At 37.6% G+C, this 27,773-nt stretch overlaps 1 protein-coding gene across 3 annotated transcripts in view; it reads right to left on the bottom strand.

Annotated features, from left to right (window-relative positions):
- Positions 1 to 27,773, bottom strand: part of cdh11 (cadherin 11, type 2, OB-cadherin (osteoblast)) — a 117,536-nt gene that overhangs the window by 8,835 nt on the left and 80,928 nt on the right. For all 3 annotated transcript variants that reach the window (XM_028468388.1, XM_028468387.1, XM_028468389.1), the window contains 9 exons: positions 26,595 to 26,734; positions 25,144 to 25,438; positions 21,126 to 21,245; positions 17,887 to 18,054; positions 10,894 to 11,081; positions 2,790 to 2,903; positions 2,580 to 2,719; positions 1,492 to 1,628; positions 144 to 274 (listed from right to left, as the gene is read on the bottom strand). In XM_028468388.1, coding sequence (XP_028324189.1) covers positions 144 to 274; positions 1,492 to 1,628; positions 2,580 to 2,719; positions 2,790 to 2,903; positions 10,894 to 11,081; positions 17,887 to 18,054; positions 21,126 to 21,245; positions 25,144 to 25,438; positions 26,595 to 26,734 — 1,433 coding nt within the window. The remainder of the gene's footprint in view (positions 1 to 143; positions 275 to 1,491; positions 1,629 to 2,579; positions 2,720 to 2,789; positions 2,904 to 10,893; positions 11,082 to 17,886; positions 18,055 to 21,125; positions 21,246 to 25,143; positions 25,439 to 26,594; positions 26,735 to 27,773) is intronic.

Raw genomic sequence — 27,773 nt, 5'->3', positions numbered from 1 at the left:
CCCCACATAGTATACATCCGTTGTTTTCATACTATCTACATACTAATTTTGATGTCAGACTTACAACGAGTAGTGCATTAGTATGACATGTCACAGCCAATGAGCTTCAACTCCAGTTTGGTGAGAACTACAAAGATCCGTACCTTCCCCGGTGCTGCAGACTCACACATGAGGATTTCATTGTTGGCTGCAAACTCTGGAGCGTTGTCGTTGACGTCTTTCACTTTGATGTTTACACGGACTTTGGTGTCCTGGTGGTGGCCTCCTAAAGAGTCTGGAAAGACAGGACAACACGTCACCATTCAATCTAGGGAAAAACTGAAAAAATGTCCATCAGTCACCTTTTCACTTTATGTATTTTAAAAGCTACAGGTAGGAGTTTTTAAGACCTCAGGGGAAATGATTATCATACCTCCAGGGATCCTGAAACCTGACTTTAAACCTATAAAAATGACACATTTCAAGTAATGGCAGCTGGAAATAACACTTTGGGTTTTTTAAATCAAAGATTTCAAGGATTAAAGTTAAACAGACACTAAGAAGGTCAGTAGGGTTCCTCCCTCTTTTTTTGTGCTGTTCTGTTGCATTTCTCTGCAATTTCAGCCAGTGCAAGTTTTCCACTACCCTGTCATTACCAGGCATTTATTTAGCTTTCCACAGCCTGTGAGCGGTTAGCGTAGATGACAAAATAAAACCCTACACAAAACAACAACTAAAATACACAAAATGACAGTACAATACACAAAAAGACAACAAAAAAACATGAAACAACAACAAAATACACAGAACGACAACAAAAATATACAAAATGAGAACAAAAATCAATTATTTAAAAAACACACAAAACACAACCTAAACACACAAAATGACATTAAAAATACACAAAATGACAACAAAAATACACAATAAGACAACAAAAATTAAAACCTCACAAAATGGCACATTTTCAAGTAATGCCAGATTGGGTTTTTGAATCTAGAATTTCAAAGATTAAACTTAAACAGACACTAAGAAAACTACAAATCTGATCCAAAAAGGTTGGTCCATTTTTTTCTGCTGTTCTGTTCCATTTCTCTGCAATTTCAGCCAGTGCAAGTTTTCCACTACCCTGTCATTACCAGACATTTATTTAGCTTTCCACAGCCTGTGAGCGGTTAGCGTAGCCTGCATTGGTCCTGGCTTTGTGGGCGGCCAGCCCGTTTCCATCTGTCCGTCTGGCGTCTAGCACGCCAGAGGGAAACCACACGGCGTTTCTGCCCCCGACTACAGAATACCAGGGTGGGGCCGCTGTGGCTCTGGGGAGTTTGGGAAAGCTGAAATCAGGGGAATGAACACTTTGAAGCTCCCGTGGTTCCTCTGGCACCTTCTCACCCCAACATTTGAGTATTGTTAGCAAATGTTTGGGGTGGAGACGCAGACTGAAGGTCTAGGATCACACACAGCACCTACACACTCTTTGTGTCACCACTTCCTGAAAGCAAACACACGTACCGATCTCTGTGGCCGACACGGAGATGTTGTGCCAGGCCTGAGCTTCTCTGTCCAAGGGCCTGTTAGTGGTGATCAAACCGTCCTCTGCGTTCACGCTGAAGAACTGCTCCACGTCCGTGTACCGAGGGATCATGTACCTACAGCAGCAAACACACGTTTCACACTCGCTGATGAAACAAACAGTCTGTAAGATATCAGAAATATATGGATGTGAAGTGTTTTAGGCCATGGGCTACATGCAGCCATCAGTCTATGTTTGTGCAGCCACAACAAAAACACACAAAATGATGACAAAATGCACAAATTTACTTCAAAAACACACAACATGACAGTAGAGTATACAAAACAACAACAAAACTACACCAAATGACCACAAAATACAAAAAATAACTTCAAAAACACACAAATATACTTTAGAAACATACAAAATGACATCAGAAATACAGAAAATAACTACAAGGACAAACACGACAACATCGAAATTACACGAAATGACCACAAAAATACATAGAACAACAAAACCACACCAAACAATGAAAAAATACACAAATAATTATATCAAAAATACCCAAAATGACGACAAACACGCACAACAACAGCGAAAATACAGAAAATTATCACAAAAATACACAAATCCATCAACAAAAACACCTTATGATGACATAATAAACAAATTACTTCAAAGACACACAAAAAGACAAGAAAAATACGAGAAATTACTACAAAGACATACAAAACAATAACAAAAATTCACAAAATGACAACAAAAATACAAAAATGCACAAAACAACAGTAAAACACACAAAACGACAATAAAAAATACACAAAATGGACCCTTTGTTGTGTCCTGTGTTAATGCTCTGATTAGTCATTATTCTAAATGCTGAGTATAAATATTGATAATGTGATTAACGCTGTCCTCTGATCATTATCATGATAACTAGTGTCAGCTAAGTTTCTATAAAGGTAGATATGAACATGTTCCCTTTAAAGTTAAAAAACAAAAAACACAAATTGTGATTGGCAGATAATTGGGTTTTTAATAGTTTTTCCATTAAAAGTAAGAGAGACAAACATAAATGAATTACCTGACAGGATTGTTGGTGATGTCTGTGTCTTTAGCGTGAACGCGTCCCACGATGGTTCCCTGAGGAGCGTTTTCCTCCACCTCAAATGTGTAATTTGGAGCCACGAACACGGGAGGCTCGTCTGCATCCTCCACTGTCACCTGCACCCATCAGACAGTTAATGCCACCCATCATCTCACTGCACTGGTTCCACTCTGAGGCGTTCCATACCTTTATGGTGGCTTCATCCTTATACGGACCCCAGGCCATAAACTGTGGGTCTATATGAGGGTTGGACCCCTCCACCTTCAGCGTGTACGACCGCTTCGTCTCAAAGTCCACCGGCTGGAAGGAAAAAGAGACGCAATTTAATCATTGAAGTTGTTTTAATACAAAGTTTAAACCAACACTTTAAACCAGGCTATATTTGTGTGCAAATAAAATTCATAAAAAATCTCATAAAAATACACAATAAAAAACACCACGTGATACACACAGCGATAAGAAATAAAATAAAAATTAAAAAAAAGAACTGCACAGTTCTCATCATTCATGTTAATATCTGACACTCGTAACTTTTAACAATAAAGAACAAAACTGGTATATATATATTTTTATATATATATATATATATATATATATATATATATATATATATATATATATATATATATATAGTTTTTTTTTCGTTTTTTCCCCTTTTTTTCTGAATAAATAGTTTTTTTTGGTTTGTTTTTGGGCAATTTTTTTTCCGCATTTTGGACATTTTTTTTTTTTTCTTTTGTTTTTTGTACTATTTTTTTCCTGTTTTCTAGAGTAACTGAAAAACAAGGTAAAAAAAATAGCAAAATTCATTATTATCTTTTTCTTTCAATTATATTTCAAGACAATGCAATACGCTTCCATAAATATAAGATGAAGATTATTGATTGCATATTTTATTTGTAAAAAGAAATATGGAAACATCATAACATTTTTTTTTGTTGTTGTTGTTGTTGTTCATTAGATTCCTATTAAAAACACTTGGATAAGAATGACTGGCAGATTGTTAATTTCACTTTTTATTTGAAAGAATAAATATGAAAGCTCATAAAAAACTTTTTTTCCTTTGTTTTTATTTGATTCCTATTCATGAATGACTGTATATTGTTAACAGAGGCTACAAAGTTTAATTTTCTTACATTTTCAGTTGGTGGTGGTGAGCCTTGGGATTTCATTTTTAATGAAAAAACATGTACCTTGGCTCCAAAAAAAGATATAAAAAACAGCTTTAAACAGTGAAGAGGCTGAAATAAAGGAGGCTGCAGTAATGTTATCCTCCCACAGGGGGAGCTGTGGTCACACAGCTGATAAAAAAACAACCAACCCAATAATCAGCAGCATCTTCAAACCTCACTAACCCACACAGTTCCCTTCATTCCTCTGTGGTTTGTATTGCATGATGTGGCATGATATGAAGCGATTACTCTGGGCCTCGGACGAAGAATCCACTCGTTTCCCCTTCGACTGTTTTTCATCATCAGGTGGAAACGCTTGTTTTTTTTAATGAGGCGCGATTAGCTGTGGGAGTTTGGGACTCGCACCATGAGATGGACACAGAAGTAGCTTTAAAGTCCACAGCTTGTTTATCTACTGCCACAGGTCACTTATGAGAACAAGATCATTTAAAGTGCGTGACATAGATTTTCTCTGTCACTGCAGAGGCGTGAGATCCATTTAGCTCTGACTGAACCACAAGTCGCTAACGTGATTTTAGATGAAAAGCCAATGACTTCTAATAGCCTATAGTGAATTGATTTGCGTGTGTGCGCTTTGAAACTCCCACTTCAATAACACACACGTCTCTATTTAACAGCACAACTAGGAAAATAACACAAGAACTCAGAACTAACTCCTCGAGGGCTGCATTTCTGCATGTTTTTGATAAGAATACTCCTGATTTTAGGGACATTTCTCCACTCTCTTTTATGTCACACACTAATCCCTCCGGTTTCTTTTCACACTGCTTTTGTGTAATCAGTGTAAGATAAGGAGGTCACGTTATCAACATTAAAGTCATTCAAACAACAAAAGGTTTCTGTGTTTTCATCGTTGATATGGATGTTTTTTTTAGCAGGATATCTCAAAGTTATCAACGGATTTAAATGACATTTGGTGAGCTGATCTAAAATTTCATTATGTCTTCTTTTTTTAATAATATGTTATGGTTTCATTCAAACAAGTGTTTCAGAAAATGTACTTTGATCTCTTGTCTTGTTTTGACTGTTGACTGCCAGTCTTCTTCAGATGCATCTGCTGATGGCTTTGACGTGTCCTTAAGTTCCGCGTTAATAATTCCAGTAAGTTCATAATGTCTTCTTTTTTTAACAATAATAAGTTATGGTTTCATTCAAACAAATATTTCAAAAATTGTACTTTGATCTCTTTGACATGTTTCAACTGTCGATTGCCAGTCTTCTTCAAAGGCATCTGCTGATGGTTTTGACGTGTCCTTAAGTTCCGTGTTAACAATTACAGCAAGTTCATAATGACTTCTTTTTTAATAATAATATGTTGTTTCATTCAATATTTCAGAAAATGTACTTTGATCTCCTGACATGCTACAACTGTCAACTGCCAGTCTTCTTCAGAGGCAAATTTCTATGACATTTGTTCTGAATAAATGAAACCTTAACATTGTTTTTTGTGTATTTTTCCTGTAATTTCTTATATTTTTGCATTTGCTTATATCATTAATCTGGGATATTGGCCAAAAATCCATTATTGTGTATCTCTACCTTTTAAATATCTCTGTATTGCTGAGGGAGGGGATGTTCCAATAAGCAGACAGATCTTTTCAGGATGAACATCTAGTAATAAAATCCCAGTAAAGGGTGAGAAAGGCCTCTTTAACTCAGGCTGTTAAAAGCTGTGGTACAAAGGATTTATGTGTGTAAACCACGTTGCTCTCAGTTATTAATCTGATTTGAGCTCACACTGATACCTATGAGCTTCCTATGTTAGTTTAAAGACACTTTGATGTCTGATCTGCTAACAAATATCCAGTTTTATTGGGGATTTTTTTTTTTTGGTTGTTGCAGCTGAATGAATCCCTGCACCATTTGTGTGGTTGATCAATTTTACTAACGCTCCCTTTCATCAGGTGCAATTTCAGGCTGTTTTTCTTCCTCCAGATGCATTAGCGGAGGATCCTTAGTGTGTACTTACCATCGAATGAAAACCAAACAGCAAAACAACACCAACATTTGACTAATCATGTGATCAAACAATGATTATAGAGCGTTGGAGTATTTTCCAAAAGATTATTAAGAAATAGCACATAGTTATTCAGTAATTATCATTGTTGCTGATATCCATTAATACCAGACTATCAAAACAAAAACAATGAAAAATATGTGATTATTTTTACTTGTTACAAATTTTCTTCAAAAACACATGAAATGACATCCAAAACAGACAAAATGGCTACAAAGACATACACAACAACAACAAAAATACACACAAGAACAACAATGACAACAAGAATACACAAAACAACAACAAAAATGCACAAAATGACGGTAAAATACACAAAAATACACAAAATGACAACAAAAATGCACAAAACAACAAAATACACAAAATGACAACAAAAATACACAAAACAACAAAAATGCACAAAACAACAACAAAAAAACGCACAAAATGACAACAAAATGACAACAAAATACACAAAATGACACCAATAAAGCACAAAATGACAACAAAAATACACAAAATGATGATAAAATACACAAAATGACAGTAAAATACACAAAATGACAAAAAAAATGCACAAAACAACAAAAATACACAAAATGATAACAAAAATAAACAAAACAACAACAAAAAAATACACAAAACAACAACAAAAATACACAAAATGATGATAAAATACACAAAACAACAACAAAAATGCACAAAACAACAACAAAAAGACACAAAATGATGATAAAATACACAAAAAAACAAAAATGCACAAAACAACAACAGAAATACACAAAATGACAACAGAAATACATAAATGGACTACAATAGCACACAAAACATACTCAACCCTTTGTTGTTTCCTGTATTAATACTTATATTGATCATTATTCTAAATGCTGTCCTGCATGTTTTCCATGTCTCTAAGTCCTGAATCTTATGATGATGTCATCGTGTAGCGCTATAGAAAGCCCTTTAGAATCACCATGGGGGGTGGAGCATATAAAACATGCAGGACACGCCCTCTCCAGGACCGCATCTGGGCTTGAATGGGTTTTCTTTTCCCTACAATAGTATGTCAGGTTATTTGGACTCAAACATGTGATTTTTGTCCGTGTGCGTTGGATTGACTCCAGCTGTGACCTTGTCCAGGATAAAGCGGGTACAGAACAACGAATAAATGAATGAGTTTCTCATGTCGTAGAAATCCTATTGTGCGTTTGTTCTGAATCCAATCAAGACTAAATCATCTGAGGAGATAAAGTCTCTGATCTGATCTGACGAGAACAACCTAACGGTTCCTCTGGCTCTGTGATGTCACTGAAGGTGTCCACAGATGTGACCCACTTTGTTTCTCTTCATTTCACACGCTCATCTCTTCACACTGCTGCTGTGTAATCCGTGTAAGATTACAATAATAATTGTAATCTCAGGGTCACATGATCAACATTCATGTTCAGCATTCAGAATAATGACCAATCTGCATTAACACAGGAAATAAACAGATTTGTGTGTTTCTTTGTCATTTTGTATTATTTTCTCTGTATTTTGGTAGATTTTTGTTGTTGTTTTGTGTATTTTTGTGTGTCTGATGTTTTGTATATCTTCCAATATTTCTACAGTATATTTGTACAGTTTTTTGTTCTTTTGTCTTTTTGTTGTTATTTCCTGTGTTTTTGTTGTTGTTTTGTCTTTTTTGGAGTTATTTTTCTTCTAGTTTTGTGTGTTCCTGTTTTTGTTTTGTAAATCTTCCTGTATTTTTTTTTTTGCACATTTTCCTGTTATTTTGTCTTTTTCTTGTGTTTTTGTTGTCGTTTTGTGTATTTTGTTGTTGTCTTGTGTGTTTCTCTTGCTGGTTTGTGTATCTTCCCGTTGTTTTCTGTGTTTTGTTGTTGATTCTGAGTTATTTTTGTGTTCTTTTTTTGTTGTTTTGTGTCTTTAGTTGTGGTTTTATGTATTTCTGTTTTTATTTTGTGTATTTCTCTATGTTGTCATTTTGTGCATTGACTTTGATCATAAATCAGATTGAGGGCCTCATGTAATTCTAAGTGACTTCCTGTTGTTACGTGTTGTTTGTGCATTCATTACATACAGTATGTATCTCTAATTATTGCTCTCATACGTTAAACATGTACACACAGAAACTTTGGCCCCATGTTAGCATAATCATTAGCTCCCATTACTTTGACCACCGAGCACAGCCAGGCTGTAAACTCAAGTGTTTTAAGAGATATTCCATTAAAGTGTAGTGTCCCAGTGGGCTTCCCTTTACATGCCCACACTGTGCAATCGGAGCTGTGTGCAGATTGGAGCTCTTCATTTAATTTGCTTATTCCCATCTGAGCGCTGAGAGCACGGCTACGTGCTGCCATGTCGGCTTATGCATGATTTATGAGTTTGCCGCTTTGCTCTGGGACATAAGTTGTAGTTTATTGAAATAGGTTAGGGTGGCATCACTCACGGCCCGGTGACACCAACCCTGGCCGGAGATCAGCTGTGGTTTACAGAGTATTATCATGCAGATGGTTGGCGTGTATTGATCGTTTCTGATGGAGATTTTTCCCACAGTTTCTTGTCTGAGACGTCTCTCACCACCACTGACATCACTCATTACGGGCCTCAGATTGTTGTGTGTATACGTGTTGTTTAGGAGAACGTAAAGCTCACCGGTTCCTGACAAATCCTGCTTTGGATTTCTAGGTTCATCACACAGAAGGCAGCTTTAGGGGCCTGTACTACGAAGCTGGATAGGTATATCCATTAGCTTCACCTAATCACACGTTCGCCATCACAGAGCAGCTGTGCTATGAAGCAGGATACAAACAAGTTCACTTAAGCGAGAGGAATTCAGCCTGGCTATGTGTGCCTTCTAGTGACAGGGGAGGGGATTGCAGCGTCAGACCAATCACAAACATAGAGAGAATGTACAGAGCAACTTACGTCACAACTGAGGAGTTTCATTGAATTTGTGACAAACTCCACTTGAATAATTGCATAGTTCTACTTCCAAATAAATCTGTTGAAATGTGTGTTTTTTATTTATTTTTTTAACGTGTATTATTTGGCATGGATGCCAATATTTACGTATCAAAATGATAGTGATTAAAAAATTACTCCCATTTTCTGCTTTATTTCAATAAAGAATTCCCATGAAAAGTTTCAGATTTTGGAATATTGCCAAATTTCCCGAGCTTATGTTCCCATGGAAAATTGCCAAGATATTTTCCACACCTTTGCAACTATACTGTGATGTCAACAACTAAATATTTTGGGCATTTAAACAATGTTTCATGTGTTCTCAGTCATTTTCCTTTTCCCACGGGCCCATTTGGATGTTACAAAGGGCCGGGTTTCGTCCCCGGACCTTGAGTTTACCACTAATGACCTTAGATGAACTCTTATTATTGTTTCTTCTCAAACATTAATAATGCGCGGATGGAAAAGGTTAAATTTCTTTAAAAGAGATGCTAGAGAGAGAGAGAGAGAGGTTCATAATCCTGATTTTGTGTGTGTGTGTGTGTGTGTGTGTGTAGGTTACAGTCACACTTCAGGAGATGAGGCGTGTGGCCTTGGGAAGCATTAACTCTAACACACACGCATGCACGCACGCACACGCACACACACACACACACACACACACTGCAGTAAACCATGAGAGAAAGAACACTTCATGCTACATCTCTGCCAACAAGCTAACGCTAACACAAAACTGCTTCGTCTATACAAAGAGCCACGGCGTCATTGCTGTGGAGGCACATGTTTTTTTTTTAGGAAAAGGTTCTCAGATGACGCACACACACATACTTTCCTTCAGAGCTAGTTGTGGAACAACCACAGTTAAATTACAGTTTTACCAAGAAAATCCTCCATCCAAACCAACGTTCTTGATTTAAGATTTATGAACAAACCTTTTCCCTCTTTGTGCAGCCTGTAATTGAAAACCATTAAATGTTGCCTCGCTAGCTCGACGCTAGTCAGTCAATAATCCTGTAAGAACCAAGTGACGATATGAAAAACCAACGCGGTGGAGAAGTGGCTGTTGATTGTGTGGAGCTCAGGGACGGAGCCATAAAAGGACGAGTGCTGATGTAGCTAGGTTAGCGTTAGCCGCTGGTGTCTAAAAACTCAATAACTGAGCCTAACTGGGAGTCTTTAACCCTGGATTTTACTTATTTTGACCCACTTATTCCAGTTACTGAGTCTACTGGTGCCAATATCATATTCTTATTTCGTTGACTGAGTTGTAATTATGAAATTGTAACTATTTTTGTAACAATCTTTTATTCAAACACTGGTCCACGGGCCATTTGGTCCTGGAATACAAATGAAAAAAATCAAGAATTCTGGTCATTTTATTTTGAAAAATCTCCTTCACTTGTCTACAACAGGGGGAGTCAAACTCATTTTAGTTCAAAGGACAAAAATGGATCAGTTTTTATCTCAAATGTGCCACATATTTGATTTTAGGCAGGAAAATGAGTAATTTCAACATTAATCTAAGTATAAATTATATTATAAGTATGTAAAGCACCAACAATATCCAAGCAGTAAGTACCAGATATCAGTCCCTGCAGCATGTTCGTTTACATTTACTATATTTTATGACCAATATTTATTTAATTTTGTTGAATAATTTGAGGAAAAAATGCAGGAATTAAAAAAAAAGTTCTTTCAACAATTTCAGATTAAAAATGACTGCCATTATGTGATATAAGCATATATGGGAAAACTGTGGAAATATTGTGGCGATTCATTAGATTTGTATATTTGGAGGGATTGAGATATCTACAACTAAATTAGTTTGTAATTTTAACTGTCTCTTGAGTTTGAGGCTCAGTGCGAAAGCGAGGCTAGCACAAGCTGCTGGTTAGCGTAGCATCTGCTCACAATCATTGTTGTGTTGGTGAGTCCTGACTGACTTAGCTCACAAAAGTTAAAAGAAAAGTGAAGGAAATGTGATTTTTTTTTTTTTTTTAGAAAAAGTGACACAAAAAGCTGTGACATGAACAAACACATAAAAGCCAAAGAACTAGCAGAGAAGTAGAGGTTTCCTGCTGACCTGCCTGTCTGCATACACACACCAACGTCCACACACATTTCTTTGACTCACTTTCTTCAGTTTGACGACGGCCTCCCTCGTCTCTGAGTCCGTGCTCAGCTCAAACATGTTGATCCCGTCTCCGTCCACCAGGCGGTAGTTGACCAACCCGTTGTCTCCCAGGTCCAGGTCTTTGGCCTTCAGACGGCCCACTTCCTCTCCTGGCACTCTGTCCTCTGACACAGACATGGGGTACACACCTGGGGGGAAACCAGAGGCGGAACATTACCTTTGATATTCAACACTCTTTGCGTTCTTCTGAGACTTCCTGGCGCGCTGCCACCATGTTTTTAAACATCAGAGGGGGGGTCAGCTACAGAAAGGCCTGTAGGGATTAAACGTGAACTATACCATCTGCCTCAGATATTAATATCCCCCCGAAGCGTCAGGTGTGTGTGTGTGTGTGTGTGTATGTGTGTGGTATAAGGACGTAGACACCTGGTTTTCAGGACGGCCATATGTTGCTCACTCGTTTCTCATCCGCTGCCAAATCATTTCTCCGTGTGTTTTCTTCTGCCTCTGCTCATTGATCATCCAATTATCAGCATGTTTTTCACAAACCTGTCTGCTGACCTGATAAATGACTGGATAACTTTATTTAACATTTAGTCATCAGCTTGGAAAGAATCAGGAGGATTCATGTATTTGTAAAGTTTGTGCATATTCAGTAAAATATGATTAAATATTGAATATTTAAAGTTCTATGGTTTGATCTTATCGCACACGCACGCACGCACGCACGCACGCACGCACGCACGCACGCACGCACGCACGCACGCACGCACGCACGCACGCACGCACGCACGCACGCACGCACGCACGCACACACACACACACACACACACACACACACACACACACACACACACACACACACACACACACACACACACACACACACACACACACACACACACACACACACACACACACACACACACACACACACACACACACACACACACACACACGTATTGAAACCTTTTTAATGCACGTTTTAATACGAGCGTTTTTTTTTAACGTAATATTTCAGCAATGTGAAAATCAATGATTTTGGAGCAGGTTTACGTTGGAGAGATTAGTTTGTGAACAATAGGATTAAAGTACTATTTACATTTCTATTAAGACTTCATTTAAGTGCTCAACATAAAAATATTAGAATATGAATTTTAAATGTGTGTTGTCCGCAGTAAGAAATGAAACGGTATTAAAGGAAATTTGGGGGAAAAAAAGCTTCAAATAATGGAAATAAAGATGGAAATCAAAGAAAAAAGGTGGGAGCGAATGCTTACAAAGACCCAAAAATAGTTTCTTATTTTAAGGTGTAAAACTGTCAAAAAGTACCACGTCACAAAGTATTTTAAATGTTATTTTTGTTTGTTTGTTTTGAACAAATGTGCAAGTATTTTGTTTATTGTCAATACATGAAACACAAATGTCTTAATAGACAAAATCTGAAGAGGATTTAGTTGATTGGGCTATTATTAGGAATGTAACAAAATTTCACGACAATAAAAAATCATTATCATCACTTTTACAATCATTTAAAAAAAAAAAAAAAAAAAAAAAAAAAAAAAACATCTTAAAAGTACTTTTCTGACAGTTTTATTTCTGGAAATGCAACCAATGAGATCAGCCATTTTTATCCAGATGTGATCTAGTGTAGTGTAGTTGAAACCTGTGTCATCATTATTAAAGCAATGCATAGAATCCGTACTTAAAGTATGCTTAAGATAAAAATCTGGTTTTAAAAAACACATTTGTTAAAGAAATCAAGTCTATTTAACATAATATATTGATTCTGAGGTGGACATTTCCATAATGAAGCAAAAAATGCCAATTTTGATGGTTTTCACTGAAGAAATCCATCAGCTGTCTCACTTATAAACATCTACGTCTACCGACGTGATTGGATTTGTTTTGTTCAAATCAAATTAACTTTTTTTGTGTTTTATTTTGGTGAATGTACAGCAAATACATGTTGAATAGTGACTTCCTATTCTCGTGTTTCTCCTCATTCAGCTGAAACAATCCTTCCCAGTCAAACTCTAATGGTGAGAGTCAAAACCTGTGTCCTCATTCGTAAAGAAATGCGTAGAATTCATACTAAAATAGTGCGTAAGATGGAAATCTGAAAATGCGACAAGGCCAATAACGTTGCTATTTAACATGAAAAACACGAGACGTGCCGCTAATCGAGACTGCACGTCCTGATGGAGGAGATGGATTGGATATTATATTGATTCCGAGGGGGAAAATTCCTACCAGAGAGGTGCGTGAACAAGGTTGCATCGTAAACAAGGTAAGATGACGCCAACCTTTGCGGTGCAGATGGGGAGGACAGGAAGTTTATTTTCCCGTTCACATAAAAAAATGTCAGTTTTGATGGTTTTCACTGAACAAATATAACAGTTGTCTCGCTTATTAACGTCCACTTGTACCGACATGATTGGATTTGTTTTGTTCAAATCAAATTACCTTTTTTGTTTGTATTCATTTTTGGTGAATGTACAGTAGATACATGTTGAACAGTGACTCGCTATTCTCGTGTTTTTCCTCATTCAGCTGAAACAATCCGTGTCACTTCCTTCCCAGTAAACGCTAATGGTGAGAGTGAATCACGGGGGCTTTATCCCTCCAGCCTTCACCACACCTCCATTCATTCTGGCCAAATCCATCCTCTCCATCTTCCAGCTCCATCCCTGTCACACTCTGCTGCCAACATCCCATTCTTTCTGTCCGTTTGAACCTCTACTCTTCCTTCATTCCCTCCGTCCTAAAAGCTCATCCCAGCGCTGGCCCTTTTTCTTCCCTCTCTCCTCCGGTCGTTCTATTCTGGCGTTTTCTAAGGAGCTTAACTTCACTTGCCTTCTGGCAGCTGATACCAACGCTGTATGACAGAACGCACAGGCAGCTTGGCATACCTGGGTACGGGCTGAAGCTAAGCTGGGCTACATATACAGGAAGTGTGCGTTAGTGAGACTTCACAGAGGACGTCTGCACTCATTAGTCATCCTCACTGTGACGGACGTATTTAACGACTTGTTTGGCATTTCGGAGAAAACAGATGAAAATCTCATCCTATCGACGCTTTGACTACAACTGATGTTGTTCTGTGCTAGAGTTGATTTTATGGAGGTTTATGTAGTTTAACACATTAGGCTAACTATATGATTTAGTGCACGGGTTCTCAACCTTGGTGTCAGGACCTTATATGGGGTCACGAGACTAAGAATAGTTTTTTTTACAATTCGAGCCCATTTTAGCCTATATTTTTTTTACCCTTTTTTGGCAACTACACCAAACTTACCATATTTTTTGCTACATTACTCCCATTTCTGCCACTTTTCCATCACATTTCAAGGCCTTTTCTGCACATTTTTTCCACTTTCACAGACATTTTTGGCACTTATAAACCCTTTCAATCACCTTTCCACCTAATGTCACATATGTTGACCCAGAATTGCCACTTTTAACCTCTTTTTCACCACATTTCATGCTTATTTATGTCAATTTAAACACACATGAGTTATTGTGCCCATTATTTGACAATTTAAACTAATTGTCCCCCCCTGCCCCTCCACCTTTTTGTTGGAACTTTTTACTTTGAGATATGGCCAATTTAGAGCTTCCAATATCTTTATGCAACATCCTCATTTTTATTTTGAACCCCAATGTTGGATTACTTCATTACTGGGAATCCTTTACATGAGGCATTGTAGCTTGCCTTTGTGTCTTATAATCATTTATTGTTTAGTAGTTTTTTCTACCAGTACCATAAAAAACATAAAAACCATTGCATTAGAAAAACATTAAGTAATTAAGGACATTTCTCATGTTCTACGTTTTTCCTTTCAAAATACATCATTATATATCCATCATCATTATCATAACAGTGATTAAATGCTGCATCAAAAGCCAGTTCAATGAAATGTTCATAACTATACTGGTCATTATCCACAAAAAGTACCCTGGGTACCAATGGACCATAGACCAATCGGTGTCTCATTGATGAGCATTTGTTGCTACATTACCATTTAAAATTGATTTGTAATTGAGGCATTGTTTTTTTTTGGAATTCACTTAATGAAATTAGACACTTCTCTAAAGACAATCTTATGAAATTCCCAAAGGCGTTAACGACACACGCACATATCTAGTGAAGAGATCTTCAAAAGCCTTTGTTCTGCGCTCATGTTGAAGGGGGACGTGAAAGAGAAGCAGCTGTGTCTGGCATATATTAGCAGCATTTAACAAAAGCGTCCCCGTCATGTCAAAGTAATAGAGGATGAAGTCGTTAAAGAGCGCACACTCGTTTTTTACGCTTGAAAAATCACACGTAAGGGAGAAACGTGAAGGAAAAGAAAACCTGAGACAGTAGGACCAGGAAACATCCCCCATCCTTTAACACAGGTGTTTTCAACCTTGGTGTCAGGACCCCATTGGGGGTCGCAAGACACTGGGAGGTGGTGGCCAGATACCTTCAACAAACTAAGAATATTTGTTTGCTTATTTTTTCCATTTTTCTTCAAATACACCAAACTTGCCATATTTGAACCTTTTTTCATCTCTTTTTCTTGACATATTTTGCTCCTTTTAATGCATTTTTGCGACATTACTCCCATTTCTGACACTTCTCCATCACATTTCAATGCCTTTTCTGAACTTTTTTCCCACTTTCAAGACATTTCCGGCACTAATAAACCCTTTTCACCACTTTTCTCACCTAATGTTGCATATTTTGACCCATTATTGTGACTTTTAACTTCTTTTCACCATATTTAACCACATTTGTCGTACCCATTATTAGCCAGTTTAAACTAATCGCTCCAATATTGACACTTTGAACTAGGGATGTAACAATTAATCGTAAGGCAGTTAAAAATCGATTCATAGGTATCACGGTTGATATCGATTTTCTGAAAATTGAATCGCAGTACTTTTTTTAACCAGCAGAGGGCACTATCCACAAGTGTAGGCGGCGGGCGGAGTCTGCTAATACTTTCTTTCTGGCCGCCTTCTACTCTTAAATATGTTAATAAATGATTCATTACCCCTTTAGCACCGACAGAATATCTGTAATATCACTTGAATATCTGTAAAAGTCACGTTATTCTATTAACTCTGTCTGCTAGCATAGCATCTCTTCTTCACTGCAAGATATCTGCATGCCAACCGACCACTGGGTTACCAGCGCCCTCTGCTGGTCCAAACAAATATGACGTATATCAGTGCAATGACGGGTTTTTTTTTTTTTAAAGTCCAATTGTTAAGGCACAAAATACATTTTCAATTGCACTTTTAAAAAGAAAAACAACTATTATGCAGTTTTGCATTGTTTATTATAGAACCAGAATTTAAATTAATAGGCTTCTTCATTTGTATTATTCCTTTATTTATTTCATTCAAGATTTATTTTTGGTGAAATTGCATTGTTTTGAATAGTTTATCAAGGAATTCTTTTGACAATGAAAAATAAAAGGAAAATAGTACCGTATTTTCCCAAAAAAAATAAAGGAATATTTTTCAGTCATCATTTGTCTACAGTCCCATTTTGTAAAATAAATCGTGAGAGAATCGTATCGTGAACCCAGTATCGTGAATCGAATCATATCGGGAGTTGAGTGAATCGTTACATCCCTACTTTGAACCCTTTTCGACCACTTTTTCTTTCCGTTTATGGCCACTCTAATTTGCAACTACAACTACTAAGTTAAATTCCTTGTACAGTTTTTTTTAACTAATTTCTGTGGTTTTTAAAATCCCATTTCACCACCTTTTCCACAATTTTTGGCCACTTTGAACCCATTTCTGAATAAAAAAAGGATTTACATATTTAAGATGACTAAATACTAGGGTGCAAATAATAATCATCAACATCCTGGATAACAGTGGAAATTATTCTGATAAATAAAGGTGGTTATTACGTATTCATAGAACAATGGACCATCATTTTGCTTGAGAACCACTGCTTTAACACATGATGAGTGATCCTGATATTATTGCTCTTATTTCTCTTCTTTCTAAATGCTTCTGCCTTTTTTTTTCTCGCTTTCTTTAGCTCGGTTTTTGTTTATTGACTCCAATTTCTTACTTTTCCAACTATTCTGCTCTTTTTTTCACTGCCCAGCCACTGAATAAGTAATCACTGTCCTCATTCATACCATCTGGGAGCGTTTCCTGCAGGTGGGAGCGCTGTTTGTGCATTATTATAGTCTGCACATCCATTACACATTATTGCTGTTTGTTGTTACAGATGTAGAAACAATGCAGGTTAGGTTTTCTACTAAAAGCAACTTTTTTACATTGTGTTATCAAAGGAATTAAGTGTTTATTTTCTCACATGAAAGTGTTTTTTTTTTTTTTTTTTTTAAGTAGAAAGGTTCTGTTTTCTCTTTCTGCATCTCACTGTAGCTTTTCCTGCTCTTTCCATCTGTTCAGGCTTAAATCCTCATCTTTAATTTCGCTGCTTTCCCCCTTGCCCGCCTCATCTCTCCAACACTCTCTGCAGCCTCTCTCCTGAGTCTCTGCCAGAAGATTCTCAGCTCCGAGGAGGAGATGTGGAGGAAAACGTGTGAAGATATAGAGGAAAGGAATGGAAATTATCATGCAAAAAGAAAGGAAAAATCTAATCGAGGTTTTTAAAGAAACTGTCAACATTTAGAGCAGCCGTTTGCCTGATGTCGTCACGTGTGGTGCGAGCTGTTAGCACAGTGTTAACATGCACGTAGCATCCTTCAGTCAGCGCTCTGCAGCCTCCAGAGGGCCCATGAACAATATTTAATAATTGATTTCTTCACTCGGTTTTTTTTTCAGCTTCTAACAGCGACTCGACTCGAGGTCGTGTTGCAAACACGCAAACCACAGCACGCGGGAGGACGTGTGTGTGTGTGTGTGTGTGAACAGAAGTGGAAGCTGGAGGTCAGAGGTCACAGAGAAAAGGCAGATGGCGAGGATGAGAACTGGATGGATGTATGGATGGATGCTGTGCAGGCGTTGACTCACTCTGAGGGAACTTGGGAGGGTTGTCGTTGACGTCGGTGAGGGTGATCTTGACCTCCGTGGTGCCGGACAGCCCGCCCATGTGACCGCCCATGTCTTTGGCCTGGATGACCACGTCGTACTCCTGCCGGGCCTCGCGGTCCATGTTTGGCAACGCGGTGCGGATTATTCCTGAAGAGACAGACGTGGCAACACATTAATGCTCGGTTCAAAGTTTAGCGACTTAAAAAAAGCGAGTTTATGGCTGTAACCCCCGATAATTAGATTAATGAATCAAACAACAATTACTCCAAAAAGAAAGGAAAAAAAGAGACTACAAACTCAATGAGTATATACCATCTACTATATACTACAAATATGATTAGGATGATGAGCGTTCTCACTGAAGTATACTTCCAAGTTTCCCAAGATGCATTTGGAATCTACACTGAGGCTAAATATCTCTGTTGATTCTCCACCTTTACTTTGAAAGTTCTGAAAACATTTGAAGTGAGAAAGTGACCAAGTAGAATATCAACATGTGGTCATTTCATCCATAAAACTAATGAAAAAACACATTTCAGAACATTTCTGAGACCCTCCATTTTGTTACTGACAAAACTTTTAATTAACTTCAAAACAAGAGCCCTATTCATGCCCTAAATGGAAGACAAGAAGAGATGCTTTAATTTTGAAAAATTTTGCAGCTTGAAGCCAGTCCAGGGTGATTTTACGTTCCGCTCGCAATGCATCATGGGACGGTTGAGTATGACTCGTGTGCCCACCGTGCATACTTAAAAAAATTCCCAGTATAGTATACATTCAAGTTTTTCTTGCATACTACATTCCATACTCATTTACAGTAAATATGAGTCGTACGTGAGTCTGACATTTCAAACACAGTCAATTACTCCAAAAAGAATTGGTTTTCGTCTCCTTCTAAAATAGTTTGTTGACATTTTTGCGCATTGCATTGTGGGACATGGAGTCACGTGCATAGATGTGTTTTTACTTCATTCTGAAATCACTGTCCTTGCGGTTTTTTTTCTTTGCACTTTATCAAAAAATAGTGTTATTACTGTTCAAAAATATGTGATTAATACACATTTTATATTATTTTTATGAGATTTGAAGAACGTGAGAGCTTTTCATTCTTCAAAGGGGACGTTGCTAAAAACCTTTGGGAACCACTGGCCTACACTATTTTATCTAATGAAGAATTATCAGCTTTTAAGTCCAATTTCTTACTATTATCGGACGAAATGCAGTCTTAATTAGACTGAGCTTGTTTATATGTGACCTCTAACCCTGCCATGCTTTTCTGAAGAGTTATTTTTATTTTATTTGATGATCATTTTGCTTCATGTATTGAATCCATTTCCCTTTATTTCAGTTTAATGCATCCGCTGAGTCACTCTTTCCATTCATCTGCTGCCACTGTGTGTGTGTGTGTGTGTGTGTGTGTCTGTGACAGCATGAAAAGCTGATAATCTCCAAACCAATTAGAAATGCGAGCTGTGGATTTGAGTCAGTCCAGTACCCAACACTGGTTTGATTAGACAGATTTGTGCTTCGTCCGTGTTGAATTCTCTCTCTCGTCTCTACCTTCACTTCGTCTCCCTGACCTCAAAAAGTCTCCACGTTGCCCTCAGCTCTCCCCTTACGTCCAATTTATCCCATTATTGCAAACCCAAATATTAGGGAACAGGCTCCGTGTCCTTCAGGGAAGTCTCGCTGCAGACGTTTCTTCAATTTCTTCGACTATAATTTCAATGGAAAGTCTGCGTTGTTACACTATCCCTGCAGCAGCAGCAGCTTTTTACATTATGAGCAACTGTGGAGGGTGAAAATATTGCAACAAGATTTCAGGCTTAGTCTCTCTCACACACACACACACACACACACACACACACACACACACACACACACACACACACACACACACACACACACACACACACACACACACACACACACACACACACACACACACCACACACACACACACACACACACACATGCACACGCACACACACGCGCACACACACACACACGCACACACACGGGTGAAATGCTATGGTCTAAACTGTGGAGCTCTAAAATGAGGAATATTGAAAATAAAACAAAATAGTTGAGAAATGTTGAATATGCTGAGAGAACTTTCACCAAAACAGTTTGTTTTGTCATTTCTAAGATGCATTTGTCATTTTGTATGAAAAGTCTGATAGAATATAAATGTGATATTTAAGATATCTGTGGGTGACCAACTCTGCCACAATTAACAATGAATAAATACATAAATACCTACAGATGTATGCCATAAATTAATAAATAAATACCTAAACAAATATTTAATGAATAAATAAATCACTTAAAACCTAAACATAAGCCATAAATGCTATTAATTAATGTTCTTTTTTATTTATTCACCTATCAATCTGTTTATTTATTGTATTTTTAATTAAATATTCATTCATTCAATTATAATAGTATTTATACGTGCACTTCAGCACGAACAATGAAATGTTATTCTCATGATAAATAAATAAATAAATGAATGAATGAATAACAATTGTGGCATATATTTAGATATTGAGTGATTTATCGGTATTTAGTTTTTATTCATTCATTCATTTATCCATGTATGCTTTCAGCACATCATTCAAAAGATACTTAAATAACATTTATGGCATATATTTAGGTATTAAGTGATTTATTAATCTAATTATTTATGACAAAAATATGTATTTATTTATTGAATATTTATGTGTGCATTTATTTCCATAGATATAAACCATAGTTAAGCTCAACTGGTACTAACAAGTATATTACTACATGCGCTAAACGTCTCAGTAGTACTAGCCTTATATGCTAATAAGGGGGCGGGGAATGGCAAACCCAGGCTTGCCATTGGCTTTCAAAAATAATACAACCAATCAGAGAGCTGGATTTGGTAATGAATCCCTCCTACTTTATTTGTGTTAGCTCTACTAGTACTACTAGTAGAATGAAAACAGTAGTGAGAGTTTAAATGCACTAGTAGCACTAGTAAAGACTATTTGTGATACTAGTAGTAATAATAAATATATATAATGCTAATCTTAAGCTATTTGTTGTTGCATTTGTGAACATTCTGAGCATTAAAAAGGCTTGAAATGTTCTTTAAGAGAGAATATTGTGACATTCTATAGCACATGAATATATTTCAACCCTCAGTGAAGGAGAATCTGTCTTGGTTCTGTTGTAGTTTGTACGTTCTTCACCTGTTTGCGGCTCCACTGAGAAATACGGCTGTCCTTGGAGGATGCTGTACACCAGCCGGGCGCTGTTGCCGTAGGTGGGGTCATCAGCATCCGTAGCTGTCACCTGCATCACCGACGTGCCTACAGGACACACACACAAGAAGACACACAATGGGAGTCGCAACATTGCACTTTCACAAGATTTGACAGGAAACATTGGCAGAGTTGATTTACCCGTCTGCAGCAAAGAGAGAAAAGCACTTTTTGCTTTTCTTTTCTTTCTGCAGTCTCTGTGAGGCCAGTTTCTGTTGTTATTTCACTGCGTTTCATCATTTACTCGTGGAAACATTCAGAGATTTTCATACTTCAGCAGAACCATTATGCTTCTTACAGGAAGTGACAAAGTTCATCACCCCTGGGATTAGTGAAGGCCTTGTAACACCCGTAGGATAATCTGCACTAGTTGTCATAGTTTACCTTTCTTTTTTTTTTAGGAAAAACTAACAGGAAACCATTGGGAGCTGAACTGGACCCAGATAAACTAAGCAAAGAGGGCGAATAAATTACTTTTGGTGATGCATGAAATATATTTGATTAACTTTGCATAATTGTTGAAATAATAATTTATTTTTTTCCTGGATGTGTTGCTTCCTGTAAAAAAAAAAAAACTTGATTAAACTTTGTAAATTACTGTCTGCAGTTTTAACCTGATCTGATCCAACACAACCTTCAAGAACTGCAATAGAAAAAAGCTCATTTTATGAAGCACTTTACCCTGTTTTATAGATTAGATTTAGATTTAGATTTAGAGGTGAAAAAACAGTATTTAACAAAACGCACTGAAGTCCTGAGTTGTTTTCTTTGCTAGATTGTGGTTAGTTTTGAGGCTAATTTAATCAAATGAACAAACTCACCCACTGCCAATGAGGATGATGCAGAAATGAGGTGAAAGTGCCAGATTCAGACCTTCCAAAAGGTTTACAATTAAACAGGATCACAAACTGCTACACCTCATTGCCTAACTACAGTCTGTGACACACTTACCCTGGTGATTCAAACACTCCACATAATGGAAAGTTGGGGCGTAATTACTAATTAGGGTGCACATATTCATACCAAACCATTTTGGTACAGTAGGCTACAGGTGTGTAGCTAATGATTATTAAAATACGGAATCACCGTGTTTTGAACGATTAATAAATACAAATTCTCACAGGAAGAGACTGTTATATACTTCGTTAAATAAAAGTCAAATAAAAAGCGAGTCTTTTCTCACTTTTTCTCACAATTAACTTCCAAGCTAAAATGCATTAAGGAGTGAGGTAGTCTCCCAAGGTTTGATGTGGTTGACTGACACCTAGTGACCAGACGTTAACATGTGTTTGATGCATATGTTAGCGCAATGAAATGTTTTTTTTTTTTTTTTCTCGCTAAAAAAAACTGTTTTACCCCTGGACTAAACCAAAAATGAACCAAAAGCAAGGTTTGTACTAAACCCAGTGTTTTGTGTACTATTACACCCTTATGCTGCGTTCACACCGAATGCGTCACAAAATGTTTGTGGGACCAGATTACATACAAAGTCAATGAATAGATGCGTCCCAGATGCAAAATCTTTCCCGTGTGGCGGTGCGGTCCGATCCACACCTCAAGAGAGCGCGCTCCCGATTTTCGTCATATTCACACATTCGCTAGAGTTGAAAATATTGAACTCCTGCAACTATTTTGCATGACAAAAGCCAATCAGAGTCTTTGTTGACGATGGAGTAGAAGCTGTGTGTGACCACCTGGAGCTGTATGACACGGCCTTTATAACCGGGACCGGACTAGGAAGGATTAGGCGTGGGGGAGAATCAGGAAGGAGGTGGTAGTAGCACTGAGCTAGCATAGCATTAGCCGCTAATCACACCGGCTTTTTTCACTGGTGGTTTATGTTTATGAGAGGAGAAAAAGGAGCGCAGCTCCTCGCTTCAGCAGGCAGTGAAACTCACCGAGTTGGATGTGTCTCTGGTGGGCGGGGCTTCGCTTCAAAAGTGCATATGAAGCGAATGGGGACATTTTTGATCCTGTGAAACCTGCGGTACGTTTCGTGCGGCAGATGTGTCCGGTGCTGCAGAAAACGCATTCGGTGTGAACGCAGCATTAGTACAAAAATAAAGATAGTAGAAGAAGAAGTAATTCCAGCAAGTTCATTTTGTCTTCTTTTCTGAATAATATATGAAGGTTTCATTTATTAAGACAACTTTTTTCAGGGAAAAAAAACTGTCTCAATAAATGAAACCTTAAATGATAGAAAAAGAAGTAGTTTGAAGGGAGAAAGCTAGTATTTCTCCTGCACAAGCAACACGCAGAGCATCGCTTGGCATCCTAAAATAGGTAGGAGTTTGGTTCTTATGCCCCCGAGTAGAACATTAAATGTATAGAACAGGCTACTTATTAGATCAGTGATGCTGTTTTGAACCAAGCTTGGCACAAGAAAGTATTTTCACCTTTTTAGAAAAAGCCACATCTAGCCATGAATCCTCAGTCCAAATTGGCTCTATAAATCACTGATAAATTAATGTTGTCCCCAAACTTTCAATTGTTTCCTGCAGCAAAGAGCGAAACTTTTCTCCTCTATACATAGACAGTTTATTCTTTCAAGCCTCATTACGTGTTTGCTCTGCATCTAAACATGAATATACCATTAAATATGCTTTGATAAAAATGTAAAATAAGGGCTCGTAGCCTGCAGGTGGCACAGATGTGTAACCATCCTACAATCTTCCCCCCCCCACTGTTTAAATTTCTATTTTTAAATTTGCATTGAAGCCTTTACAGTTGTTTCTCTGCAGGTCGACTGATAGACGTTCGCTGGCATCCAAACACGGTGGAAATCCAAACTTTCTTTACAGTTTCTCATCAGCTCCCGGGACTGCTTCTTTTCTAATTGCAACTCTAGCAGACTTGCTCGCATAGAGAATCCACTGGGCATATGCAAAAAAAAAAAAAAGTGTAATCAAGTTCCAGTCAGCAGTGGTGTCAGCATGGCCTGAAGAGCAGCGAATGCATCAGCTTAAAAAATCAGCTCATTTTCTCCACTCGCTCTAAAATCCACTCTGTGAAACAACCTCATTCTATAACTTATATACGGTCACATCCTCAACTCTTTGGTAGAGGTGAAAATAACAGATTATACAGTAAGTACTCACGTTACTGTAATTGAGTTGCTTTTATGGGTACTTGTATTTTTGTGAGTATATTTCCAAGTCAATTATTTTACTTGTACGTTACGTACATTTTAAAAGAAGTAAAGTCGTTATATTTCTACACCCGATCGTTACTGATTAGATCAATATCTTCTGTTTTAAAATGATCAACGGACATTGTGAAACAACAAAAAATGAAATAACCAGACAACAATCAGATTAAACGTTATGGTGTATGTTCATTTATTTGTAATGTCCATTTAGTTTATTTCATTGAATTTTAGCATTTTTCATTGGTGAAGAATGTTTTTTTTTTTTTATTTTATAGACATTTCTGTTGAGACTCGTTTAGTCGTTTTCGTTTTTATCTATTTTTTTTTATTAGTTAGTTCGTTTGAAATAAAAAAATAAATAAATAAACACAGCATTGAAGGTTAGAGCCTGATTTTTTTTTTTTTACTTTTTAATTGAATTAATTGGTTTTATTTTATTTTATTTATTTAAAATGTTCATTTTGACAAACCTTTACAGAGATGCCTTTTGTGGAAAATAAATTAAACTCCAACTGGGAAAGATTTGTTTTTTTCCTTTTTAAGTTCATAATGAGATGTTTACTGTATGCAAGGGAACCATGGCAACAACAACTCTAACCGAGTCATTGTCGTTGTGTCCTTGGGCAAGGCACTTTACCCACATTGCCTTGTATGAATTGTGCATGAATGTTGGTGGTGGTCAGAGGGGCCGTGGGCAGCCACGCCTCTGTCAGTCTGCCCTAGGGCAGCTGTGGCTACATTGTAGCTTACCTCCACCATATACAGTACATAAGTATTCGTTACATGTCTGCCACTCACCAACGTTGGACATCTCAGGCACCCTGGCGTAATACGGCCCGTGAAGAAACTCAGGAGGATTATCGTTGATGTCCTGAACTTTGACGATAAACTCCGACGGAGGCTCCAGAGGTTTGTTAGTGTCTCTGGCCACAGCCTGGGCCGTGAGCGTGTACTGGGCCTGCTCCTCGCGGTCCAGCTTCTTAGTGGCGTGGATGTTGCCCGTCTTGTCGTCGATGACGAAGATCGTTCCCGCTCCCTCGCCCGACAGGATGTACTTGATGTTGCCGTTGCCCGAGTCTACGTCTGAGTGGAGCTGAGGAGACAAAAAAACAAAGAGAAGTGAGTCATAAAAGTAATTTGATTCAAACTTCCTGGTAAAGTTTTATTGTAAACACAAATGAGAGGATTGTTTAAATTGTTGCCTGGAGAAATTCTGAGCATCCCTCATGAATTTACTAAATATGTGGAATTGTGCAATTGTTTTGTGTATTTCTCTGTAAATTTTTGAATAATTTTTGTGTATGTTTCTGTAAATGTATGTGATTTTGGAACCATTTTGTGTATTTTTTTTTTAATTTGTGTGATTTTGAAATAATTTTGTGTAATTTCTGTCTTCTTGCACATTTTTGTTGCTATGTTGTGTATTTTCTGTAAGATTGTGTCATTTTGGAATTACTTTGTGTATTTTTCTGTAAATTTGTCTTCTCTTGGGGTAATTTTGTGCAATTCTTTTGTAATTTTGTGTAATTTTGTTGTTCTGTGTGATTTTAGAATACTTTTGTATATTTTTCTGTAAATTTGTGTAATTTTGAAATTGCTTTGTGTATTTTTATGTACATTTGTGTTCTCTTGGGGTAATTTTGTGCAATTCTGTTGCAATTTTGTGTAATTTCTGTTGTTGTTCTGTGTGGTTTTAGAATACTCTTCTATAAACTTGTGTGATTTTGAAATCACTGTGTTTTTTTCTGTCATTATGTCAATTTTGTGTGTTTTTGAAGTCATTTTATGTACTGTTATCCATTTGTGTGACTTTTCTGTCACTGCGTGTACTTTTGTATCATTTTGTCTTTAGAATTTGAAATGTGGAGCCAAACAATAACCCCTGTTCTTTCCTTGCAGACACTTCTCTGTGAAATATGTCGCCTTGTAAACATCAGTTGTTGGTTTTTGGTGACAACGCCGCTCGCTTTACGTGATGTACTTCTAGCAGAGTGGATCCACCAATCATCTACGGCCTTGGATTGAGAACGTGACACTCTTTGTTTTTTCCCACCTCTCCCTGAAGAATGGTCGCCTCCTTTTTAAATCCTGTCCGTGTTTTGCCGTCCCCTCGTTTGGCCTCGCTCTCAATGTTATTCGAGGGCAAAGTCGCTTTTAATTAATGAGTTATTGAAGAGCCGATTCTCCGCGAAGAAAAAGCAGGAGTTAATGGAGGAAGGTTTGATGAACTCAGACTTCATTATACTCACTCTGCCCACCAGAACGGGGTCAGGCCCGGTGTACTCCTCAATGACAAAGAACTGATTCCAGACCCATCCTCGTTTGGATCTGTGGAGAACCTGCCCCTCCTTCCCCGTCCTCTGTCTATGTCTGTGCAGCGACATGTGACCTAACAGCACACACACACAAAAACACACACAATGAGAGTGAAGAAATGTTCATTTACAACAATGGATTCAAATGATCAATTGGCTGAGGCTTGTTGAAGCAGAAACCTAATGAACAGGAAGGCATTGATTTAAAGTGTTGATCACACCTCTAGGGTGAGGGGCCGGTATTGGGGTAAGTTAGCTTAGACACCAGGTTAGAGAACTTGGGACTTGTACTTGAGGACTTACTTCACAATAGGGTTGGGCGTCGTTCTTTTAAGAGCCAAATTGTATAAAATGTATACTGTATGTATCTACAACTGGTAATGTAAACACTTGCAATGGATTCTTCTTCGTTGGTGTTTCGGCGGCTTCTTCTTCCGGTCAGCGGACTGAGTATTAAAAGTAGGAATCAAAATTTGATCAGGACCAATCAATACTCAATACTCGATGCCCAACCCTACTTAATAAAAACACTATGATTATAGCTTTAGCTTCATAGCTAAACACTCTGTGACCAAATATTTCAACAGTCTCCATGTGGAATCACAGACTGTAGCACAATGTGTCCATTAAACCTCTGAAAACCAAACGAGATGATATAAATCTTGAAAGAACAGCAAGTGTCCATGATGCATTTACTGGGCGACTGTTAGGTTTAACGCCAGGGTCTTGTACTTTGTTGGTGTATCACCCAACACCCTACTCTTATTTTGAAAGGATTAAAGAGCGAGTTGGTGGACTCTAGACGGTAAGTCGTGCAATGGGCATTCTGTTTGTATGCATTGAACCGTCAAGCCTAGAACGAAAAGAACATAATAATAATATTCTGTATTTGTCATTCTAACCCACTAGCAGTGGACTGGCTAGGTTGTGGCCACACAGGAAGTGTTTTATTGGGGTTAAGGGTCTTTCTCAGAAATTCTGACCCAGACCTCCTGAAAACCACTGTGTAGATCTTAGTATCTCCCTTGCTGAGGCCAAGCAAACTGCAACAAGTAGCTACAACTTCACATTTCATTGGCTGTGGCGTTGCATTTAAGATAAAATAAGATAAGA

This window comes from Gouania willdenowi, chromosome 15, assembly GCF_900634775.1.
Source record: "Gouania willdenowi chromosome 15, fGouWil2.1, whole genome shotgun sequence".
NCBI classification, from domain to species: domain Eukaryota; kingdom Metazoa; phylum Chordata; class Actinopteri; order Blenniiformes; family Gobiesocidae; genus Gouania; species Gouania willdenowi.
The sequence above is the reverse complement of the archived record's forward strand: the minus strand, read 5'-3'. Positions and strand labels throughout refer to the sequence as shown.